Genomic DNA, 24,181 nt, shown 5'->3' with positions numbered 1-24,181 from the left:
TTGAAGATAAATAGGTATAACATGAACTGTAATACTGAAAATACATAGTCTTATATCACTTCTTCACATGACCTTTATGAGACGAATAATTGTTATTCTAGGAGATATTACAATATGACCACATTACAACAGCATTACAATAAAACCTCAAAGCCTCAAACAACAGCAGAAAATTCTTTGGAATAAGATTTATTACATAAACTTACTTCATTTTCAAATGGTGAATATAAAAGAAATAATTGTATAAAAGTTTGAAAAAAATGAATTCCATCAAGAAAAGACAATACTAGATTAGCAATTATTAAAAGGTCGCTCGCAGCATTTAGATTCATATTGACCATATCGTTTTCCAAAATCCATAAATCTATAAATGTTACAAGTTATATGAACTGCCAATTGCAGAATAGGGCACATCATCAAATATATACCCAGTTTATTAGTTAAAACTAATTAAGTGCAATATAACAGTCCTGCAATAAATCTCCCCTTCATGATGGTTATAAAGTTCAGTTTGTATTGAAACTGCTTTAAACTGTTTTAGGGAGGTGCTGATGTAACTTTATGGTCATTTTGGAGGCTGCAGTCGCCCCCCCAAATTCATATCATATATCAGGCCTACTGTATTAGACCAATAATTTTAGCTAGGTGTGCCTACTAATCTTACATCTGAATGTATGATGTATTTTCAAATCTCAAAATTTAACTCCTGCACATGTACATACAGTAGATTTTCTTTCTGGAAATTCACAACACATTTAACATAATGTGGAAAAATGGCTACTCAAATATAACAGACTTTTGGCAAGAGAAAGACAAATCATTTTTGTCAATGCAAACATAAAACTGGGCATGTGTAGTTGAATAAAAAGGGCAGTACACATGCACTTAACCAAAATACAAAACAAGCAACCTTCAGTGGGTCAACTGACAAGCCCTCCTTCACTTCCCCTCATCACTTGTTAACACGCAGCATCACATATCACACCACTGGTCCCTTGCTAAATGAAGGAGTGGGGTTGGGGATTGCAAATGGAAAACACTTGCATTTGAGTTGGCATACTAACTCACAATAATAAATGCTAATAGATGCTGGGCGTTATTATTTTAAAACCACTACACACTGTTTCTCTTTTCTTTAAATATCACTTCCACCATCTGTTGTGCAGTGGAAATGATGAAAATGCATTCTTGGTAGTCTTTTTTTAAGAACATACATAATTTTGCTGTCTCCTTCTGCACTTGAAAAGTCAGTCTCACAAAAACCCACTTCAGCTTTCAGAGTAACAGCTGTAGCAGGGATTCTCCCAAGGGGAAGTCAACAAGGGCTTGTTAAACCACTACTGCGACACCCTGCTGCTGTAGTCTGGGACACAAGATGAGGAATGAAACCTGTATCTACAACACTTAGTCAAACAGTAGTTTAACAATGTCAGTCTTTATAGTTCTCAAATTCTTTTCTAAGTACTATTCTTGGACAAGTTTTTCCTGAGTCAGTTAAGATATTTGGCAGAGATCAGCTGCTTCATATCTGAAGATCTTTGGGAGTCTTAAAACATTTATGGTCCTATAACTTACTGACTGAGAATTAAAAAAAAAAAAAAAAAAGAGTGTTGTTTTAAAGAAAAACCCTTATATGTTCAGAGACAGCGAACCATCATAGTTTTGACAAAATAAATCAGCCTCCTATTTTCCGCCTTCCAAATGTTCTCACATTATAACTCCAGCAATTCTGATGTAAACAATGTCCTCTGCTATTATCTGTCTGAATGCCCCATCATTTAGAGGCCCCACTTCTAAATTTTCCAGAAAATCTTCTTTCTGTAGAGCACATAGGAGATGAACACCCAACAGGAAGTAGCCACGAGGTTCTGGGTGAGGTGTTCAGCGTGGGATTGGCTGTTGGCCATGCGCCAACGGAAGGGGAAGTACTCTTCAAACACTTCATGGCCCACATACACAAGGATGGAGTTCATACCTGTAATTACACACAGGGGTGAGAGTAGAACAAAGGTCATGATGATTAGAGAAACATTCAGACAGAATCTACAGTTGGTACATCTGGTATATTCTATTTTTCAGTACCCTAAAAGACAGATCATGCCGGTTCAGTTATTTTGTGGACTTACAAGTACTGATATTTGAGTACTTATCCACAAAACCCCGATCTCTACATTCTTACCAACTCAATTAGAAACTGTATTCATTTTGGACAATCAAAGCTTGCTTTGGTAAGAATTTGGTTTAAAGGTCAAAAATTCACATTCCTAAAATTGTCCACTAATCCGGCTCTTTGTGTCTAATAATAGTGCTCACCAGGGTAGTAGAAAGGTGCTCCAGACCACCACTTCTTTACATCCACCGTGTAGTAGACCAGAACTAGCAGCACAAAGGCAAAACAAGCCAGTGTTGTCACATAGGACAGAGACCTAAGAGTCAAACAGACAGAAACATGCCGAGTGGTTAAATGTGTCTTTTACAGCAAAAATGTATCTCTCAAGGCTATCCCAGGAGGAATGGGAAATTTGTGTTTATCTGGAGATGATCATTTCTCTCTGTTCAAACTCCACAAAACTACTTTCATACAACACACAACAACTCCGCACCTGTATTTTAAAGCACATTTCTTTGCAGTGGCTGGTGCTAAAGGTTAACAACTGTGCTGACTGTGCTGAGCAATGCACTGGCATGGCTGCGTGTCCAGCTTGGCCTTGTACTCAAAATTTAACGTAGTTACACTTTTAGACTTCTGATGAGATATTTGTGTTCAATATTTGGGAGTAGGGAGATGGCTGGCTAAGAATGAAATGCAAATATGGAACCTGGATGGACATTGTGTTCATACATGTAAAAATAAAGTGAGGAATTTCTCCACACATACAGTAAAAAACTGCATTATAAAAAAAAAAAAAAAAAAAAAAAAAAAAAGGAATTGCTGAGCAAATCTTGTTCCATCTGAAAGTGCTTAAAAGCAAACTTTACCATAGGTTTTTGTTGATAGGAATGAAGCCCTGGTCTGTGGAACACTTGGTCAGAAGTGCTGATATGGCACCCTGTGTGTTACAAGAGATTATTTGAATCAAAAAGGGGAAATGCTCTTGAAAATGAATGTTTTTAGGGAAAGTCAAAACATTGTAACTGAGACACTACCTTGCAATGCAATGAGTCATTTAGTACACTCACAAGTAGCAAAAAACGGATAAAAAAGTGTGTACATAATGTAGAAGTACAACATATATAACAAGTTCATGTGCTTACCAATAAGAGACCCCATATAAGAAACCTTGACATTATACTCCTGTGGAGTTCTCTGTAGTGTAAGATTATTTTTCCTGCCTGTGGAAATACAACAATTAAAATCAAAATTTGATTCCCTGTGGTTTTCCAATGAGCTATATTATTATTAATTTTGACATCAAAAATATGCATGAAAAAGAGAAAGAGAGAATGAATTCCTCAATTCATATAAATCAAACCTGTAATCCAAGAAAAGCCATGAGGACAGAGTTGATGCTGCCAAGAACACCTTCTGGATCATATGGCATGTGCGTTGCAAAAATCACCTTAATTAAAAAGGAAACAGAAGTGGATTTTTGTAAATTACCCTTAAGTTCTAGTACACAGTTTACCCTTGCATCACCTGTCATGTCAGCATGGTTGGGGTTAGAAAGTGTTTGTTGACCTGTGAGAAAGAAACGTGATATGCAAGCTCAAGCTTAACATCCCAAGTTATAAAAAGACTGAAAGTGTCTGCCGCTGGTATGTTTGGGTTGTTTTGCTGTTCACTAACCCGTGACGAGGGAGTCTGGTAGATGTGGTTTTCTCCCAGCAGCCAACGGTCAATGAAACCAGCTGCTCCACCGGTGCAGTTGGCGTATAGACCCATGTCCCCGATCCCACCTGGTCCTAGATAGCCTCTATTCAGAAGAGTGAGGTGAGGTCAGTATTACTAATGTAGGATGAGGTCTATTGAGAGCAAGGTTACAGTTTCAAAATAAATACGAGTTTGAATGGGGATTTGGAATTAATTTTATCAGCTCTGATTTCAGTTTTGATTCTCCTTATTAACTCACTTGTTAATATTTTTTATCAATTCCTTTACAATAACAGAAAAAATATATACAGACTTGAATGTTAATTTCAATCTAGTTTCATCATTGGTGAGTAAAAGCAACTAAGTAAAAATTACAGTAATTACAGAAGACAAAAAAATCAGTATCAACTTCTAAACATTTGTCAGTGTCAGAAATCAGTTAGTGACAGACACTAATAAAGCAGAGCATGATAATCAGACGGAACTGTCATTAAATTTCACTTCATGATAGAAACACATAGACACATAGTAAAGACAGAAGACACATGACACAAATACTCATCAGAAGTGGACAAAACCGCATTCTCCATATTACATGGGTCAAAAAGACACACAAACATGCCCTGCTAGACTCACGTTGGGCAATCTGGTACAGGAAGTTGGAAAGTGAGGAATAGCCAGATGCTTTCTAAGAGAAGCACACACAGCCAAGCTGGCCAGTACAGCAAAATGTCAATGCCAGGAGACCACCAAGCACCCTGGAAAACAGAGACATGTGTCCTTCAAAATACATTTAGCATAAGCACATTTATCACAGTAAATAAACCAGAGATTGCAGTCAGAACATCAGAATGAATTTGTGCTTTTATGTAGCCACAGAAGTTATAGACATTTGACTAATATACTAGAGTATATTAGTATATTGAACTCAAATTTCTAAATAGAATTTTAAAGAAAGAATGAGGGTAAAATGAAGCTGTTGGCTGACCGTTGTAAGGATGTCAAGGTGACCTCTCGCCACCAACAGATCCAGGCTGGCTACAACCAGGTACGACCAGGCCAGACGCTGCAACACACCTGGGATGCGCAGGTTGTCCCAAGATACTGTAGAGTGGATGAGGATGGAGTGTGAGTACTGAGAACAACGGCAGGCAGAAACCCACAAAAGGAGTAAAGAAAGTAAGAAATAACCACATACGCCCACAGTTTGGATTACTATTAAAGAACATGGTCGAATAATAATCCATATGAATGGTTTGAGATATTGACGCCAACATAAAGAAGTGTGTTTATACTCACATGGTCCCTGGCAGTAGTTTGGGTTGATAATGAAGACACCGATAATGAAGAGCTGCAGGCTCCTCCACACAACTTTCCTCAGCAGTGCACAGCGAGTCAAGCCTGCACGCAGCAGGGAGTTGACTGACAGCGCAATGGATGTCCCCATTATAAACACAAACCTGGTGGAGGAGGGAAACACAAAGTGAGAGAAAATCAGACAAAAAGGGGAGTGAGGAGAAAATTAGGTGAGGTTTGTTCAAAATATGAGCATTAGTTTTACAATTCTTGACTTCTCCAATTCTAGACTGGGATAAACTAATCTGCAGAACTAAGAAATGCTATAGAAACTATAGACATTTTGAACTGAGCTTACCAAGGAAAGACTAGATCTGCAACAGTAAGACCTGTAAGGAGACAAATAGGAAAGACAGGCTTCAAAATCAATTGCAAAACCAAGATCTATGAATAATGAGTGACATGGAAAAAAAACAATAAAAGTAGAACCAGTTAGGTCTCACCATTCCAGCTTGTGTGTCTAAAGAACCAGTATCGCCCCCCTCCATAGTTCACAAACACCATAATGACTAAGGAGATACTGACAGGAGACAGAGAAAATATAACATTATTGAAAGACACTGAGCCCTCCAGTCAAGAGATTACAAAAATAGAGATAATGGTTCATCCCTTGGAACAAGAACTTTAACTTTAAAACAATGGAGCCATGTTATTATTATTAGTTGGGGCTCATTAATAACTGACATTTCCAGTGTCAGCTGCTAAAAGGTCACACTCCAGTTAGAATCACATGATATAGTCTAACCCCATAACAGACCAAGAGGTAATTCAGATATATATTTCTTTGAGCAAGATGAAGTGCAGGGGTAAGTGGGGATGGGATACCCTCTGAATGTGTCCAGAGATCGCAGCCTCTTGCTGGGGTTGGGTGGAGGAGGGAGGATGTTGTCAGTAACGGATGTCACCGTCCTGCCAGGGGAGCCCAGTTCCTGGATGATGAAAGTAAAATTAAAATATTATTATTGGAAGCATACACACTTCTGCACACAGTCATGCATACCGGTTAATAACTTTACATTGAGGGTTTGAAAATGATTGAAAAACATTTCTAGACATAAGCATCCTGTGACTGATTTTCAGCTACTATTAAACATCTTTGATTTAAAAGAGAAGTGAAGCCACCATTTAAAAAAGCTACTAAACCTCTCCACTAAAACCATAAAATTTTTAAGCATGAACAGCCCAAGAAAGCCAAGTGATGTACATTGCCAAATAAATAGATGCGGCATATATTATCTAAAATATTTTAATAATATAAATTTCACATTTTCCAAAACAAACTTTCGAACTGCTCTACAATACAAAATAAAAATATACAGTGTATCAGGGCATCACTCATTTAAAAATATACCAACATATCTGGTATATTAGTCAATCCTTAATAATTAAGCTGCAATTTGCTTACTTGTTTTGGTGTAATTAAAATTTCCCTACATAGGAACACTCACAGAGTTGATGAGCCTTTCTGTCTCCATGGAGCCACCAATTCGGAAGAGGATACCTTTCACTACATCAAGCCTGAACAACAAAAATAATCAACCAGGCTAGGAGTTATTCTATAATAACCACAAGCTCAAGATACAAGGCACAGTCGGGACATAAAAAAACAGAGAAGATTATGATTATGACACAGCACCACAACAAGTATCACAAATTAATCAAATCTAATGAAATTAGGCTATCATTTATTTAATTTATCATTAGATTGATTTTGTTTGTATACTTACTGTGTAGTTTTTCTAATCAGTTCAAAACTCATTTCAGCTGTACTTGGGAATTTATTGCATAAATAGAGAGGAATGAAACATAAAATTAGATTACCCTAATAATGTTCTTCCAATGGCAGACACCACGACCAGTCCAGCAAAGATAAGAAAAGCTACCAATATCGCTGTGGAAATAGCGGGACATTAATAAGATGTAGTGTGTACTTGGTACAGAGTGGGAGAGGTGAAAATAGCATCAAAACAGTATGACATGACATACGTTCTTTCACACAAGCGTATCAATGCGTTTATGTGTGAGACTCACGTATGTAGCTGTTGATGGGGTCTGCATCATTCACTACAGAGCAGTTGACCACTGAGGAGTCATTTAGATTTTTCACCCACAAAGAGTAGTTTCCATGCTCCCCAAAGTGGAATGGAATTCTGGGAATTAAAGACAATATGCTAACCACGTAGCAAACCAGCCAAACTGATCAACATATAAGCACAAAGTCATTCCATGGAGCTTTAGTTTTATGTATCTATGTATGTATGTATGTAGATTGTAATTCAACAATGTTTTCGTAACAGGATGGCTAGTTGACACACCACACTCTAGATAGACTAAATGTGCCACAGCATCTCAATTGCGAAGTGGAACTGAAATACCCCCAAATGTAATATTAATTTATTAATTCATGATAAGCCCAGCTGTGCTATCATGTACACAAGGGAGTACTGCCATGTAAGACCTTATCTCCAAATCCTGTCCTACTAAGAAAGTTTATTTAGGTACATATAATAATAAGAAATGTTATATTTAGGTCTGTTTAGTTAAGCTGTCAGAGACAGCTCCCACTGGTTGGGATATATGGGATACATGGGATACAAGGCACAGTTGGGACATATGTATGGACATATGTCCACATATATCCCAACCAGCGGGAGCAGTATATATACATATGACACTTACAGAGAGAACTGCCTTGTAATATTCTGACACATTTGTCCTTTGCACATTCTAATATATGCCCAGTTCTGTGTTATTGAACTTACGTGCACAACTCCAGGTTAACATCAGTGCTGTTGAGCTGTAGTGTAATTTCATGCTGTGTGCTTACAACAAAGTCAACTGAACCGGGCTGGCCAGGACTCTGCGCTGCAGGTACCACCCCTAGCTGCTGGTACAAACACTAGCACACAAGGAAACATGGGTCCACATCAGAACATCATCATTCTCATATCCAAAGAGTCAACTGAAGGAGAATATTTGGTGCGTGTGAGCCTACCTGGTAGCAGCGCTCTGACATCCAGGAAACCACCACCTCAATGTCCAGATCATTGTTGACTGTCAAAACTGCCTCATCCATCTTTAGGACACTGTGTTTATGAGATGAAAAGCCAGCTGGAAAAAGAAACAGCAGTGCACATTTTGCTGATCAGTCAAAATCCATTAGCAAATTAATTTGTTGCACAGGAAGAGAAAACATGCAGAAGATGCTAGAGCTTGCAATGTTTCTGTAGCTGACCACACCCAACTGCTAAGCCACAGACATTATGAATATTATTTCAATAATCACAAACCCATAACATTACGTTACTATGCATTTGCACTGGTATGTATATGAACCAAATGCACACGCGTAAAATAATCCCAGCTTTCTTAACTCCATGTTGACATAGGTATTGTACAAGCCAGATATAATAATACCCTAAAGGCTTTACTTTTTAACGCCATCGTAAAGACAGCAGCTGTGCAATCAACCCTCAGTAACTTACCTCAAACCAATGGTTCCTTGTTATCGTTATGGACAAGAAAGTTACACCATACCGAAGTGTGTGGTAGCTAGATGGTTAGCCAGAGTGGAAGAAACTGTCCAGTATAACTATAAGCTACAGCTAGCCGTTGCTGCCTTGAAGAGGAAAGCATGTGAGAGGGCTGAAGTTATGGCTGCAGAGCCCAATGGTCACATGCTTAATTAATCCGCAAAATACCCCCCCAGGAGGGAAGTTTAAATGACTGGAGCTCATTCTTGGACTGCGAACTATGTCCACCAGTGCTAATCTACAGTTAGCTCCGAGCTAACATGCATTAAGGCTTACGAGTAGAATCTTTTAATAACATATCTATAGTGGTGAATCTTCAGATGGTTGACAAAAGCCACATTCATTGCTGCTATGTAATTTAAACAAATACGGGTGGTGATGCAAATATTTTCTTGACAAAAGGTAACTACCTAGGATGCTAACTATCTAACACTATCTTGCTGTTAGTTTTCACTTGTCAACAGTGCTGTATACTTACATGTAGATATTTCAGCTGTCAGTGGTGCCACGCAAACGGCTACAACTAGAGCAATGACAGCAAGGGAAAACATATATTTCTCTGGCTGTGTCATTTCTTCCTGCCTTGGTTGCTTCTCCCCCTCTATTGAAGATGTGCCTTTTGAGTTTTTCTTTCGTGTCGCTTTTTCCATAATATATTCTACTTCCGACCCTTCCTTGTTTTGACATTGTAATGGAAGCGAGAAGGGACAAAGTACATTATTAACGCTACCCGGTCGTTGCCCTCAACAGGTATTGATCCCACTACCTGTGGATCAATACCACTATACTGAAGCCTATTTTTTTGGTTGTTTAATAAGATCCCAGAAATCGTAGTAAACCTTTTTTGCAGGTGTCTACACATTCTGTTGCTATGGAAACGTTGGTCACAGTTGTGAACTCACTCACATTCGTTACTCACACTAATGGCTCATATCTGTCCAGACAGATAAGACTGTTCGCCTGACACAAAACCAACCTTTAAATTGAAAATTTCCTTACTGTTTACTCCGCAGCCATTGCGTGTACGGAAATGTTGGATTTACACGTTGTTTTTTCGGCAAGCATTTTGTGTTTCCGGGCAAAACAAACAGACATCTCTGGGATCACGAAATTACATTTTAAGGATACAACTAAAGATAACGTTATAATGGAACTTAATCATTACTGTGTGGAGTGCTGGAGTCATAAATGTAGGATACACTGTTCGTTGCTATGGTAACGTATCTTTTTCAACCAATCCATAGGTTATATTAACTAGTTCACATCTGTGTATCTTCCTGATCATTATACACTGGGTAAGTTTTTTAAATTAACAGAACTGCTCCCAACCACTATGTTAAACCGTGCTGGAGTCATAAAAGCCATCTCTTTTTAACTTATCGAATGGCGCATGCGCATATGCTATAATAGCAAGGATTCCAAATCGATGATCGAGTGAATCGCCGGCGCCTCCCATCGGACTTCATCTATTTACAATGGCAGACAAACAAAATGCCCAGAAAAGGTAATATAAATATTAACCAGTAAACGATGTTTAATCGTGTGGTTAAATATTAAAAGTAAAATTATGACTAAATAGCCACATTGAAGTAACCACGTAGGTAGTTTAGACGGCTTATCGAAGTGGCTAGCTAGCAACGTAAGCTAACATCTCCACACTTTTTTCTTGCTGTTTTTCTCTTTTTGTGCAGTGTCAAAATAGCCGCTGGAGCCGTAGTTTGTGTTGAAAGTGAAATCAGAGGAGATGTCACCATAGGTAAGATGTGTCGCTTTTCATCACTGGCCAGTAAACATTACTGAGTTGAGAAACCTTGTTTGCTGTTTTTTTTTTTTTTTTTTTTTTTTACCTCTAAGCCGATCAGACATTCAATGCTTTCTGCAGATTTACTTTAAGCAGGTGTGTGAACCAACAATACCTTTTATACTCTCTCTGTTGACTCAGGCCCCAGAACAGTGGTCCACCCAAAAGCTCGTATTATTGCAGAAGCAGGACCCATAGTGATTGGAGAGGGGAATTTGATCGAGGAGCAAGCTCTGATTATCAACAGGTAATGCAAGTTTCCTGATTACTGAAGATCACTGTCTTACCCATCTGTGCATGTGACATGTCTTTTTTGTAATCCAGTCCTTACCTGTATCTCGATAACTACAAACTTATTTGTTCTACTCTGCAGTTACCCAGAAAACATCACCCCAGATTCTGAAGTGGAACCAAAGACAATGACCATTGGCATCAACAATGTATTTGAAGTTGGCTGTGGTATCCTTTTTACTAGTCCGACCAGTCTTATTCTGTAAGTCAAGTGATTTCATGTTTTAACAATCTGTTGATTCTTCAATTTTTCCTTAATGGACAATTCACAGTATCACAAGCCCTGAAGATTGGGGACAACAATGTGATAGAATCTAAAGGTAGGATATTTGCATCTTTGTGTGGCTTTCAGTGTGTATTTGTATGGAGAAGTGAAACCCACATCTGCAGAGAAGGTTGGAGCATTTAGATGAAAGCAGTCACTAGCTGTATCAAATATCATCTATTTTGTCTTCTAGCTGACGTTGGCAGGAATGTGATCCTCACCAGTGGCTGTATCATTGGAGCCTTCTGTCAGGTCAACACGTGTGAGGTCATACCTGAGAACACGGTCATCTATGGCTCTGGGTGTATGAGACGGGTTCAGACAGAGAGACCACAGGTATGGAGACACGCATCTGGGTGGTGTTTTGGGGTGTAAATGGGTTCCCTAGGCTTATGATTAGCATTGCAACCTCAAAACCAAAGCATTTTCCATTACAATTTGTGCTCACAGATGGACCACTGAAATGTAGGTTTGTGTCTGAGAGGTGTTGATTTAACTCTGTGGTTAATGGAAGCTTTAGTTTGTGGTGTTTTAGTAGATTGTATTGCGATTGTGAAGGTTTTAGTACTAGTCCATCCACCTCTTATGCCATTTGTGCATTTGTTTTAGTGTCCATGAGTCAGATTTAGCTCTTTTGTCAAACTGATCCAGATTCATTTTAATGCACTCATTTTATTGTTTTTTAAGCAAATTGTTACTTAAAGCTCAATGTATGAGTTGAAGAGACATAACACCTGATTAACTAAATATGCCTACTTTAAATGTGACTGTTAGCAAGTACATACTGTACATGACACTGAACTACACTTGCTAGACTTTCTGTGAATGGTTACACATTTTGGTTATTGTTAATATGGCCAAGCTTCTCACCACTCAGTCGTGTTTATGTCTGAAAGGCCCTACATATATAAATACTAAAAGTAATGGTTGTTAACCATGCTGTATACAAAAGCACACTGTGTGAACTACTACACAAAAGCATAAATTGAAGCTAAAACATGCCAGACCTCATGTTTTTACAGCCTTCCACTAACTTAAATAGTATGCAATAAAAACTCCATGTTTACATTCTAGCTGGTCCTATGACATTTTGTATATTACTGCATAAATCAACATGTAAGGAAGAACAGTGGGACCTTGGGCACCATTGGTTTAACAGACTGTACCATAATTCATGTTACAGCATTGCCGTTTTTAAATTTCCATTGGGCATTTTCTTCCATAGTCTGCTCAACCTGTTCAGGGAAAAACTATTAATCTAAGTTTTTCGGATATACAGTGGTTTTAAGTGGATACATGATTTTCAGACGTGTCCAACTGCCAAATATCTAAAGCTGAAAGCATCATGAAAAACACCACTTTTACGTATTTTACATATTATTAGTTAATACATGTTTGTTTTGTTGTCTTTACAGCCCCAGACTCTTCAGCTCGACTTTCTGATGAAGATTTTGCCGAACTACCACCATTTAAAGAAAACAATCAAAGCAGGCCACACTACTAGCTAAAATTTAGCTTTATAGTTTCTAAGTTGAATTATTAATGGCTTGCAAACCCATATGTAATTAGATCTCGTTGGAGGGAAGCATGAATGTATATAATTATATAATACCTTGCTTCAGTAATTTTTCTCACTTACTGATTACTATTTGCTACTCTTAACAGCAACAGATGATTAAGCATTTCATCTTTCTCACGCTGTGCTGATGTACTGTTTTCTATGATTAATTAAATAACTTCAAAAACGCTGATGGTGTGCACCGTGTACTAATGTTTGATCACAGAAGTCATCAGTAATTTCATCACAAGGTTCTAATATTGCAGTAAGAACACACGATTCATATGTTTTCAGTGTGACTCCAGATGGAGGAACAGACCAACATTAAATGACACATTTTATTTTCTTAAATACTTTTGGCAATAAACAGGTATAGAAGAATTGTTGCCATTGCAGTGCATGTAAATCAACTCAAGCAACAAGGCAGTATCCTGTAACAGTGTAATTTATTAAAATAAGTTCAAAAAATTCTAGTATTTTAAACCATTATAACATGCGCTGCAAAGTAAAACAATTTGAATATTTTTGAAGTTTCACAGGAAGTAATGTCCAAGATGTTTCATGCTGGATGAGAGATGTCAATGTGATGCACTGCACAACACAAACATGTCTTCTGCAATTCCTAATAAAAAGGATGGAAGGTTGCCATCAGATGAGGACTGCTGCCCTCTCAAATAAACCCTTCCACACACACCCCTTTGTAATATATCAAGTGAAATGAAGAAAAAAGTATGTACACACTTAAACTCATTACCTTTAACAGTCAGGCTGCTGCGCCCCTTTTAAGGATGACAGTCTTTGTAAAAGCATTCACTGCTCTTAATGGTCTCAATACCCTTTTCCTCCAGTGTCCTTCAGTCATCACTGATCAATAAACAAACTGAAAAGGATTCCACAACACAGGTTGTATTCACTCCATGTAATACAAGACCACGGATCACTGAAAGGAGTTCAAAGAAAGGAAAAGAAGCTAATTTGTTTGACATAACAGACACCCATGAAAAGTCTTGTAGTGTGGCCAGAGTCTCCATCTACAGCCATTTCTGATTTACAGATTCTACAAAGCTCCTCTGTGGGGCATGTAGCAGTGATGGGAAGGGACTTCACTTCTTTACAGGAACGCCATCTGAATAATCCTCCAGTACTCCCGCCAAATGGTTGTTGTGAGTCTTGAAGTGTCTCTTCCTCTGCCCACCTTGCTTCTTCCTCTTTTGAACTGGTAACTGCAGGGGGCACAGAAACGCAATCAGCACTGATTATGATAATCCGTAATTAACTAAGAACAAATATCAGTATTCAGTGTTAAAATGTTAAAAGCCTTTATTTTTAGGGAAATAAATCAGGCCATTTTTATTTACATTTGGGAAGTTAGAACAAAAATCAAGCACTGGAGACCAAAAGACACTGACCACTTTCTTTGGTCCTGTTTCTTGCATGGAGGAGATGCCTTGTTTCTTCAGATACTCGTCAATCTTCTCTTCATCCATGGAATCGACGGGAACGCCCCTCCACAGTTTCTGAAATTCTGCAATTTAGAATAAAAAGGTTTTTGAAACAGGAAAACACTGATCAACGAGCTAGACATCCAATTATTTCATGATTTTGACCAAACACGTGAAATAACACAAACCAAACCAATTAGAAGCCTGGAGGAAATGGCCAAAATTAGTATCAAAATGTGCTTGGTAAATGAGCTGGTAAAAGTTTGGTAAAAGCTGACTAATTCTCACCTTCATCTACCGCAAACTGGCAGTGTTTGTCATTGTAGAACAGGATCTTTTTCTTGTCTGGTCTTGTCACGAAGATGATCTGATCTCCTAAAGCCTGTGAATGATCACATGAGAGCTCATTTCTCTGTCAATACAGCTTTACTGTTTACTTACCACAGTGTTTGGGTGTTGCACAGAAATGCACACCCCTTTCACGAATCAACATAATGAACAGTATGTATTAGGTGACATCTTTGCATACATGCATATGCTTAAATTGTATTTATTATGTTACCTTAATGGCCTTGGCTGAGTTGGGCAGCCCCTCCTCTACATCGTCCAGCAGCACTCCTCCCAGGCCCAGCTGGTCGTGTTTGTCCAGCAGCCTTAGTAAGGCTTTCTTGTCCTTCAGGTTGTACTTGGGCTTGAAGCCATATGTCCCATCACGTACCTCAATTTTGGGGTTGCTGACCAAGGCCTGACAATTGCAGGGAGATGTACAGTAATAAATTTCAAGTTTGAAGTCTCTAGTTAAGTAGTAGACCAGCTAGAAGATGTGTAAAAGTATTAATTTAGTTTCCTTACCCGTTAAAAATAAACTAAATAGATTTTTAAAAAATTACATCTTATATTTATATGGCTCATATCTTTAAAAGATTAAGACATAAATAATCATTCGAACACACTTTAAGCCAATTTTCAGCTACAGTTGTTCCAATATTTTATTCAGATCATGTAGTTGCTATTAACAGAAGTATCTTCAACAAGGTACTGAATGTTGTGTCGTGCTATCAGCATGATCACTCAGTTGCTACTCAGAGGCTTCCTCCTTTTGCAACATACAGGATGTCGTTATAGAAAAATTGTTGCCAGTGGCTCACGTCAGCCTACAAGTGACTGCAGGAAATCAAGTATTTTTTTGTGGATTTCAGGTTTAAATAGGTCAGTGTGATGGTGTAGGACAAGGACAAGTGTACTGCTGATGATAAATAAAATGCTGTATAATACAAAAGAGACACAAACACACCTCCGTCATGAGCCATTGTTTCTGTTTCATGCTGATGTCAAGAAGTTTGGTCTCATCCAGAATCTCTTCTAAGGTCAAGAAGTGTGTGTCACCATTCTGATGCCTTGTCTGAGAGTTAAGGACAGAGAAGCACATGGATTTAAATAAAGAAAAGACACATACAGAGTCAACAACAGCATAAAATCTTCCTCAGAGCTTATTTTAAAATGTAAGCAATTCTTAATCCTACACCTCTGACAGCGTTTTAGCCCAGTGTCTACAGTGATTTTGCGCCTCTCATCCAACTGTCAGGGCATTGAACACTGTTTTTAAATATTCAACAGATGGCACCAATAGGCACACATTCAAAGAAAATCTATCAAGTTGAGTATGAGTTCTGCAGCGAGGGCTGAGTCAGACGGCAAGTGTGACAAGGCCTGCCTGCCTCTCTGCAGAGCCACAGCACGATAAACAAGCTGTTTACATACCAAAGAAAGACCGGGGACCAAATGTTACACAGTGTACACAGCTGACTCACTCAGTTGACACAATAGACAACAAGTCAAGGTTTTAGAGAGCTTTGATGGAGATGACAGCGTGCTTAAAATCTAGCAATTAAATGGATGCTATTGTGAGAACTTAAATCAACTTGGAGGGGAACAATGTCCATGAGACTGAAATGTCTACAAAACCTCAAAGATTAATACAATCGCATCTTAATTACTAAAGAAAGTTCCTTTTGTGTGAACGACAAATCTTTTACAGAGGCTTACCTTCATATAATTGACTATCTTGGCCAGACAGCCAAATTTGTACCCAGAGCTCGTCTTGATGTTAAAGTTTCCATTACTAGACTCTGTGGAAAAAAAGAGAACAGTCCATTGTTAAAAAACGGTTTAAAAAACAAAACAAAATCAATTACACACGATTTTTTCACCAACTTGTGTAAGTGCTATCAAATCAGCAATCATCATTTTCATGCGGTAACTATCCATTATTCTACATTTTTCTTATTCATATTCTGTGGCACCATTCCCACTGAAGCTGCATTTCTTTAAAACGGGTCACAAATATATACTTAAAAAAAAAAAAGAAGTAATTTCATATCAGCAGGAAGGTGTATGTGGAATTTACTCAAAATAAGATACATTGTCCATGTTTATGTGTTCATGTGTTCAAAACAACAATGTGGACCACTGATGTGTTTCTATTGGAGCTCAACTGTACAGAGGAACAAGCTAGGAACAGGCTTTGGTTACACATCTTGTTAGTTGGATCAATTTATTGTTGGTTTTGGTCTTTTCAGGGGGGGTTTGTTGACAAAACGAAAAACAAAAAATATCACCTGCCTTATCCTGCAATGTAACAAAATTAGTCTAAAGATACTGCTGAAGCATCATATGAGCGTAATTTGATAAGACTGATTTGAAATCCGGCCAGCTGGTCCTATTCTCTGTTGGGAGTTCAATAATGCTGCTCCCCCCCAGAGACTGTCTGAGGTCTGGGCTCAGCACTCGCCTATCAAAGCTGAAAACAGACAGTGATTCATGAATGATTCATGCTGTAGGCGGGAGCTTCTGTCGCTGTGAGCTGCACTGTGGGCAGGACAGCGAAATTGTGACAGGCCGGTTAACGAACGGTGCAGAGGCAGGGCTAAAAGAAAAGAACCAATGATGGACAGAAGCCCGTGCCGTTCAGCTGAGACATGAAGAGCTGCAAGGAGTGGCGGAGGGAGCGAGCGAGTGCACGAGCAACGGCTGGAAGTGCATGAGAGTGCTAAGGAGGAAAACAGGTCGAGGAGTGAACGCGGAGGAGGGAGAGAGTGGAAGACAGAGCGATAGGTGGAGCACCAAAAAAAAAAAAAAAAAAAAAGGAGAGTGCATCTGTTGACTTGCATCTTCTACAGGACTGAGCCAGACAAAGGTGAGTCTGCATATTTTTCGGAATAGCATCCTCAGAAAAATGTGTGCATATTATACATCAACAGATCATAACAATCCACAGTATGAATTTAAGCTACAGGCTGCAGGCTGTTATTGGTCTAAATGTGCAGCTATGAGTATGAGGGGTTTTCTGAGTAATCCAGCATTTACTTGGTAAATCATACATCTTTAATGCAGCAGATCTATTCCTGTAGCCAATTCTTTATGCATTAGAAAAATCTAAAAATGCAAACCAACAACCGACAACTATGTATGGGAAATGGAATTCATACTATAACATCAATTAAGATGAGATCATTACATGGCAATTTTAATATTAAGGCCAAGAATGAAACACAGACACGCAATGGATTAAATAAACATGGATGTGTCTGCACTCGTGCCACTTAAATACCAAGCATCAGAAACTCTGCGTGGGTTTCTAGGTCTATGTGTGTACTCGTGTGCATCATGTCGGGCTATGTTTGTGGAAATGCCTCAGAACTCGGTGCAAACTACGGCTCTGAAGATAAATCAGTGAGAGACGAACAGCTTTGAGGAGTCAACCAGGGGCACTACCAGTGTCTAAGTGTGTCTGTGTGTTTGTGTGTTTAGTGAGAGACAACCACTGTTTAGCCAGAGAGCAATATCATAGTCCTATAACACCTTTAAGAGCTCAGCCGGGGCGGGGCTCATTTAGGGTGAGATACCAGCTGCTGTGTGGATTATACCAGTCACAGTGTAAGCATTTTGTCAGCATCCAAAGAAAGGTGAAATATGCCAATTTTCAACTTGAACAGAGGCTGAACTAACTTTACAATAAAACACACATGTATTACACTGTATTGAGACACAATCAAACCAAACCTGTACTTAAAAATTTCAACAAAAATTGTTGCCAAAAAATAAATACACCACAATAGCTTCAATGACGAAACAATCCCACTGAAATGAACTGACATGGTCACCTGTATTTTTAAGGGCAATACTTGTTAGTAATCTTTTGGAACAAAAGGTAACCTTAACTCCAACTCTAACCACACACAAACCTCCAATTTATAGGTGCCTTTCCCACATTATTGAGAACATATTATGCTGAGTAAGGGAACCAGTGCAAGACTATAACTTAGGCACTTCTGAGGTGAAATGTGTGATCTCTTGAGACAACTGACGCCACTGCAACAGCGGGTTCTATCACATTACAGTTTCAGGTAACATGGAAAACCAAATTACAATCACACAAGGAGCATTCACCTATCTCTGCCAAAGTGCACTAAAATACACTCTCACACATAGTTGTACTAGGCTGCCACAAATCTATCCTTTGACACACAGTAAGCCCAGTTAAAGTTGTACGATCGTAGGAAGAAATGCACAAAAAAAGACAGGATTATTCTACTGTAAAAAGAAGCACTTATGCCCCTCTCCCTCAACGCCTTTCAGTGGTCGACTCAAATAATCTGGGTCAGCTGCCTTGATCTCTGTAGGTGATGTCTGTGATTGTGATTGTGACTGTGTGTGTGTGTGTGTGTGTGTTCGTGTGTGTGTGTGTGTGTGTGTGTGGAATGCAGGGGGTGCATACAAGTGTGTCTTTAAAACATGTAGGTATATGTGTGTGTGTGTGTGTGTGTGTATATGTGTCTTTCTCTATGTGGGGGGGGGGCACAGAGATACTGGCATGCTGTTCCCTGAGGATTTAAAATGGTAGGCATTGGCTGAAAATGTGAAAGGATAGCCGAAGAAAGACAAATGCCCTGACAATATGCACCCTGCACATCTTTTACCTTCATTATTTTATTGCAATTCCTTCACTACAGCGTTGTGTCAAGTGTTGTGACCCAAGAGTTGCAAACCAAGCTTAGATGCAACATTTTGCTGTGCACCCATCCTTGCCAACCAGGCTTTAAAGTCTTATTTTGGTTCTGAGCAGATGGCCTCAGTAGGGTTTGTGCTCTTCAGCAACATAACACTTTGCTTTAATAACACTATCTTTTTATTTAGGTAAGAATCCTTTCTGTACTGACAGATGTAGGCTAGGGTTTATGTTGTGTACATACTGACACTGCAGTTTATCAAATTACTACATGATATGTATATATATAGTACTATAATCACATTACAGCAAATTACCTAAAAGAAACCCTGATGGTTTTAAGAGAGGAAATGGCCTTCCCATTCCCTCAGTGGTCTCTAGTGAGACTGTGTCCTTTTCAAACAGCACATTAGCAGTGCACATGTTTTGTTTTAAATATTTATTGATTTTAGGGGTCAATGCTTCTAAAATTTTGGCACTACAGAGCCCATTATATCAGGTTAAAAATATTACATCACATTCAAAAGAAAGACGATCCTAAATATTATGGCCTAAAGAGTGGTTCTTTAATCCTTCTCTCACCATGGAAACAAGTACTACAACCATCACTCTCTAATTTGCTGTCATCACCTAGCAGTGAAGCCCAGAACCACAGGCACAGGCATTAACAATCTGTCTTTCTCCCTGTTTTTGTTGCTTCCAAGGGGAAATCATGGCCAACATCACTGCCACTATACACCCAAGTAATCTCCCATGGCACCCAGGGGCGGTCTCTCTCCCCCTTGTCTCCTTGCAGGTCCAGGAAGTGTACCCGTTCCATGACGGCTGGAATGTGGCGTGCTTCGTCATCCTTCTGCTCTTCATCCTCACTGTCCTGTCTCTGGCTGCCTTGGCCGTGCTCTATGAGTTACTGGACTGTGGGTGTTGTGCCAAAGGGAAGACACATCACCAGCTACAGGAGGAGGGGCCGGGAAGCTGCAGCAAGCTCATGACCAGCATTTGCAAGGAGCCAGAATCCCAGACTGAGGTGGTATAGAGGCAGCAATGATGAAGAAAAGGAATAGCAGGAATTCGGGTGTCATTGCTAAGTTGGGCAATATTATGGCACTGACCCCCTGAGGAATGGACGTCTAAAACTGCGTAATAGTAGTTCAATTGCTCACAGTTTGGTGGATGTGGAGGGAAGAGACAAGATAAGGTAACGGAACAATGTAAAGAAGAAAGGGGGCAGTTTTTCACTGATTTGGAGTGAGTCTAATTACCGCTTCAGTTACAAAGGAATCTTAACACAATCCAGATTCACTACCACTTAACACAGAGGGCAGACCATGTAAGCCATATTTTACACCTGACATAATCAGGAGATAAAGAGAGAGAGCACCTCAGTAGAAATAGTACTAGTAGTGCGGCCTGATAAAAAAAAAAAAAAAAAAAATACACAACACTGACAACACTTAAAAATGAAGGCTGTGGCAGAATGGATTACACTGAGGTGGGACTTTTTTTCCTTTGTTTTCTTTGATGGAGTATAACGTTGCATGGCCAAAACATGTTAAAATTAAAAACACTACTCAGTCTCAATATGAGTGAGTTTAAAAAACAGGTTCTCTTGCTCAGCGACATCTGCCCTGTGAGTACTGCACGTACAAATGAGTTTCTATGAGACATGGTAAAATGTTGTACACAGACAGAAAATGTTGTTGTTTCCCAAAAGGGCCTGCTAGGCAACAAAGAAACTGATCAAGTTTGGTTGGACTTCATCGTTCCTTTGGACAAAGCCTGTGTTTCTCTGTTCTTTAGTAAATTTTGTGCCAGTGCCGTCAACATGTTAAGCATTGCATTATTATTATTAGATGACAAATTACACTTTGTTGCTGCACAGTGATGTATTTTATCATGTCATATTGAGCACAATGTATAATTTCATATGCCTTACCACAAAATGCCTAATAAATTGTCACTTAATTATGTACCGGTTTCTTTTTTTCTGCTAAAGAAGTAGCAGGCGGTCTGTGATTATACTGAGAGATCAGTTTATGAGGTTACAGACTTACATGAAATGCCAGGTGACAAGAGGCCACTGCTCAAAATCCAACTACATCCAATGACATGTAACATGTCAAATTTATATCACAAACAACTATTTTTGTGTGTCCCTTCATATCATTTTTACTTTCAAGCTATGCTCTGATCATTTAAAGGTGTGTGCGGGGGGGGGGGGGGACGACGACGACTAATTCAGGACTCAGACAGTAACAAGGTTTAGTGAATTTCTGCTCCTTGTAATATAATGGTTTATAAATAATAAGTACATTGCATATCGAAGCAAACCTTACTTGTTTGGAGGAGCTACTAAAATTATGAAAATAATATGACAGTTTTAATAGGAATTAAAATAGCATTGCTTTAGCCAGTATAATGATATAATAAGACAGTATCAGCTCTATAAATGTTGATGTGAAAAGTACGGTGGTGATGGGCACCAGAATCAGTGTTACAAAGATGCATTATGTCAGCAGTACCATGGCTTCCGTCTATATATAGCCCTCTTACAACACCAGAAAGAAGCCATTCACTGCTACAACTAAACACATTATAATACATTTTTAAAATAATCTGCTTCACTTACCAACGCCTTTGGACCCTGAGGAGCTCTCCTTGTCAACTTTGGGCTTCTTCTTCTTGTGTGATCCAGAGTCTGAGGATGCTTGTCTCTTCTCTACAGCTGGAGTGGACAGAGCTCTTTTCTTGAACAGTTCCCTCTCCCTCAGTAGAGCTGGGTCCATCCTGGCAGACAGAGAACAAAATAAAATCAAAAACAGCAACAATTTTATAAAGACACAACAAAAGACAATTCATCAACGCTTCCTTCAGACTGAGATGTTTGTGTAACTTTTCAAATCATCTATCACAGATAACCGCATCTCTTCAAACGTAGCCTAGCAAGTTAAGGCATGTTTCACAAAACTATATACAATTAGGAGAGTGAACTGTTTCATATGGGTACAGAAGCGGGTATCACACTGTAACAATAGCTGTGTTAACCTGGTTTGGGGAATCTGTAGTAACAATGTGCTGCAGAGACCCGGCTGACACCTTCATCTCTACCCCCTGCGCATTGAATATGTTCCCTATCACCTTCATCAAGCAAGTGCACCTAGCAGACGACACATGGCAGCCTCATCATTTCCACAGAGAACCAGAAACCAACCTGTACTTCTATTCTGGTGTTACAGTACCTGGCCCTAAGGTTTCTGTGGGTCACTTTTTGATTTCATTTCATTTTTTAGGAATAAGCACCATCTAAATATAATTTACAATAGTAATAACAACAAAGGTCTGAATGTTGACACACAGGGCTCCTCTGCAAGACATGACCCACCGACAATCAAAGAACCTAGGTCTTTAGGGGAACCAGCATAAATCAATTTGATATTAAGCGAGAGGTTTTCCATAGCTTAACTGCTGATGTTGATCCCAGCGGCCAAAGTGTGCGGACATGGAATGAACATTCTCTCGCACCAATATAAACACAACTGAGAGGAAAATAACAGCCAAGTTAGCTAAAATTGACATCGCCTAGCTCGTTTACCAGTCAGATTACAAGTACCTTGTGAGTCGGCATGGTATTAGGTTAGCCTGGCGTTGTTGCTTTTTGTGATAATGTAAACCTTTCCAAAATAACTAACGTTATCTCATTTCATCAAATGTTGCTTTACTACTTCGGATAATTGGATACCAACGTAAGTTAGCAAACGTCTGACACTTGTTAGTAACGTTAGCATTAGCGTTCCGATTTATTGAACGTTGTTACCTGACACTTTTTTCCTGTTCTCCGAGAAAGTGACGGGTTTTGTCCGGGAGGACTGCGTAATTTCAGAGGATATAGACCAGAGGGAAGATGCTTCGTTCAAGAAATCGCCGCTTTATCTGGTTCCTTCAAAGATAATAGAAGTTAACGATAGCTAACAAACTTCATGCACACAAAACATCTAATTTTCCTTCTCACGCTGCACTTCCGGTTCTTGTTCGATTTGTCGGATGTCGACAGATAATCCTTGGGAAGCGTCATCACGTACGACAATTCTCTATGTGGGTCATATTATACTAGTGCATTATAACAAAAGAAAAGCATTCATCGAAAACTAGTCATTCAAAATAAACAAGATATTATATACTGTACTGTTAGAACGACTGAATAAACAACATATCGTAAAAGAGGAAACAGATTTTTTGGTGGTCAATACCACCAACACCGCCCCACCCCCCACCCCCCATCATCAACACTCATTAAATACACAAGTGCATTATTATTTTAACAAAACAAATCACAGTCCAACCTCGTAGGAATTCATTGCAACAATAAGATGTACTGCTTTAGGTGATGCCTGAAATGCAAGATTTTATTCTTTAAATATATTAATATTTTAAGAGTACTCATTCAATACATTTTCTCATTAGTCGGCCTACTGCTGGATGTATTTCTTTAATCACTGCGTCTCTGATTATTACGCCTCTTGTTCCAGGCAGTAAATAGCAGAAGGGCGTCACCTGGTGGATCTTTTTAGGTACTTACTCTCTCCTATTTTCCCTTATCAGTGCAGGGACAAGAGAGACTAACACCTGACAGCCATACAAAGAGGGTAACAAACAAAGAAAGGGACAAATTAAGATTAAAAAAAAAGAGAAAATGTTCATGTTGTACATTGATCACATTTTTTCATGTGTCTGCCACCTGTGTGTCATCACCTAGTCAGTGATATTCCCTAGTACATGCAACAACAAACAAGTAAAACAAGTTTATGTTTGTTTTGTTGTTTCAACTGTTAAAAACCAATGAAACTGAAATAATGTTTCTTTGTATCAGCAACTGAATACAATAAAGTAGAAAAATAACATCTGCAATTTGACTATGTGGAAAGTTACAGATCGCAGGGATGAACACACCGACATCCATCATTTTAGAATGAACGTATGACTTTGTAGTTTTCTTGAGACTACATGAGTTTAGATGTGAGGCCCTTACAGCTCTCAAAGCTAGTGTCCTCTGGCATCCTTTCTAAGAAAAAATTCCACTCCCTAAAGGAATCAACAATTATTATGTGCATATATTGCA

General features: G+C 38.9%; 4 protein-coding genes across 5 annotated transcripts; 2 read left to right on the top strand and 2 right to left on the bottom strand.

The window, feature by feature from the left end:
• Positions 1-173: 173 nt before the first annotated feature.
• Positions 174-9,931, bottom strand: hgsnat (heparan-alpha-glucosaminide N-acetyltransferase). Of its 2 annotated transcripts, none has more exons than XM_056370471.1 (18): positions 9,179-9,931; positions 8,163-8,278; positions 7,930-8,066; positions 7,199-7,317; positions 6,989-7,058; positions 6,616-6,685; positions 5,993-6,096; positions 5,611-5,687; positions 5,466-5,496; positions 5,111-5,271; positions 4,800-4,915; positions 4,448-4,569; positions 3,788-3,914; positions 3,474-3,560; positions 3,256-3,333; positions 2,980-3,050; positions 2,314-2,426; positions 174-1,975 (listed from the first exon to the last, which is right to left on the bottom strand). In XM_056370471.1, the coding sequence occupies exons 1-18, from the start codon at positions 9,348-9,350 to the stop codon at positions 1,794-1,796; spliced, it is 1,953 nt and encodes a 650-aa protein (XP_056226446.1). In that variant the 5' UTR covers positions 9,351-9,931; the 3' UTR covers positions 174-1,793. The 2 variants fall into 2 exon arrangements, with proteins under 2 accessions (XP_056226446.1, XP_056226456.1); XM_056370481.1 differs by lacking the exon at positions 9,179-9,931 and adding an exon at positions 8,653-9,165.
• A 120-nt stretch (positions 9,932-10,051) lies between these two features.
• On the top strand, positions 10,052-12,808 carry LOC130165329 (dynactin subunit 6-like). The gene is made up of 7 exons (XM_056370520.1): positions 10,052-10,204; positions 10,392-10,456; positions 10,643-10,748; positions 10,875-10,960; positions 11,065-11,112; positions 11,251-11,393; positions 12,473-12,808. The coding sequence occupies exons 1-7, from the start codon at positions 10,176-10,178 to the stop codon at positions 12,563-12,565; spliced, it is 570 nt and encodes a 189-aa protein (XP_056226495.1). The 5' UTR covers positions 10,052-10,175; the 3' UTR covers positions 12,566-12,808.
• Positions 12,809-13,044: 236 nt separating this feature from the next.
• gtf2e2 (general transcription factor IIE, polypeptide 2, beta) lies at positions 13,045-23,094 on the bottom strand. Its single transcript, XM_056370508.1, has 8 exons — positions 22,880-23,094; positions 21,695-21,852; positions 16,104-16,186; positions 15,352-15,459; positions 14,620-14,802; positions 14,346-14,439; positions 14,025-14,140; positions 13,045-13,838 (listed from the first exon to the last, which is right to left on the bottom strand). The coding sequence occupies exons 2-8, from the start codon at positions 21,849-21,851 to the stop codon at positions 13,719-13,721; spliced, it is 861 nt and encodes a 286-aa protein (XP_056226483.1). The 5' UTR covers position 21,852; positions 22,880-23,094; the 3' UTR covers positions 13,045-13,718.
• smim18 (small integral membrane protein 18) lies at positions 16,955-21,035 on the top strand. Its single transcript, XM_056370526.1, has 2 exons — positions 16,955-17,253; positions 19,770-21,035. The coding sequence occupies exon 2, from the start codon at positions 19,778-19,780 to the stop codon at positions 20,099-20,101; it is 324 nt and encodes a 107-aa protein (XP_056226501.1). The 5' UTR covers positions 16,955-17,253; positions 19,770-19,777; the 3' UTR covers positions 20,102-21,035.
• Positions 23,095-24,181: the final 1,087 nt, after the last annotated feature.

This window comes from Seriola aureovittata, chromosome 3, assembly GCF_021018895.1.
Source record: "Seriola aureovittata isolate HTS-2021-v1 ecotype China chromosome 3, ASM2101889v1, whole genome shotgun sequence".
NCBI classification, from domain to species: Eukaryota; Metazoa; Chordata; class Actinopteri; order Carangiformes; family Carangidae; genus Seriola; species Seriola aureovittata.
Note: the sequence above shows the minus strand (reverse complement) of the source record. Positions and strands in the feature narration are given on the sequence as shown.

Coding starts and splice junctions, on each gene's coding strand:
- hgsnat (XM_056370471.1), bottom strand. CDS start 9,350: ATGGAAAAAGCGACACGAAAGAAAAACTCAAAAGGCACATCTTCAATA. Junction 7,059..7,198: donor CCCCATCAACAGCTACATAC/GTGAGTCTCACA, acceptor CTATTTCCACAG/CGATATTGGTAGCTTTTCTT. Junction 5,272..5,465: donor GCAGATCTAGTCTTTCCTTG/GTAAGCTCAGTT, acceptor CTCCTCCACCAG/GTTTGTGTTTATAATGGGGA.
- LOC130165329 (XM_056370520.1), top strand. CDS start 10,176: ATGGCAGACAAACAAAATGCCCAGAAAAG. Junction 10,205..10,391: donor AAACAAAATGCCCAGAAAAG/GTAATATAAATA, acceptor CTTTTTGTGCAG/TGTCAAAATAGCCGCTGGAG. Junction 11,394..12,472: donor TTCAGACAGAGAGACCACAG/GTATGGAGACAC, acceptor TTGTCTTTACAG/CCCCAGACTCTTCAGCTCGA.
- smim18 (XM_056370526.1), top strand. CDS start 19,778: ATGGCCAACATCACTGCCACTATACACCCAAGTAATCTCCCATGGCAC.
- gtf2e2 (XM_056370508.1), bottom strand. CDS start 21,851: ATGGACCCAGCTCTACTGAGGGAGAGGGAACTGTTCAAGAAAAGAGCT. Junction 15,460..16,103: donor AGATAGTCAATTATATGAAG/GTAAGCCTCTGT, acceptor CTTAACTCTCAG/ACAAGGCATCAGAATGGTGA. Junction 13,839..14,024: donor AAACAGGACCAAAGAAAGTG/GTCAGTGTCTTT, acceptor TGCCCCCTGCAG/TTACCAGTTCAAAAGAGGAA.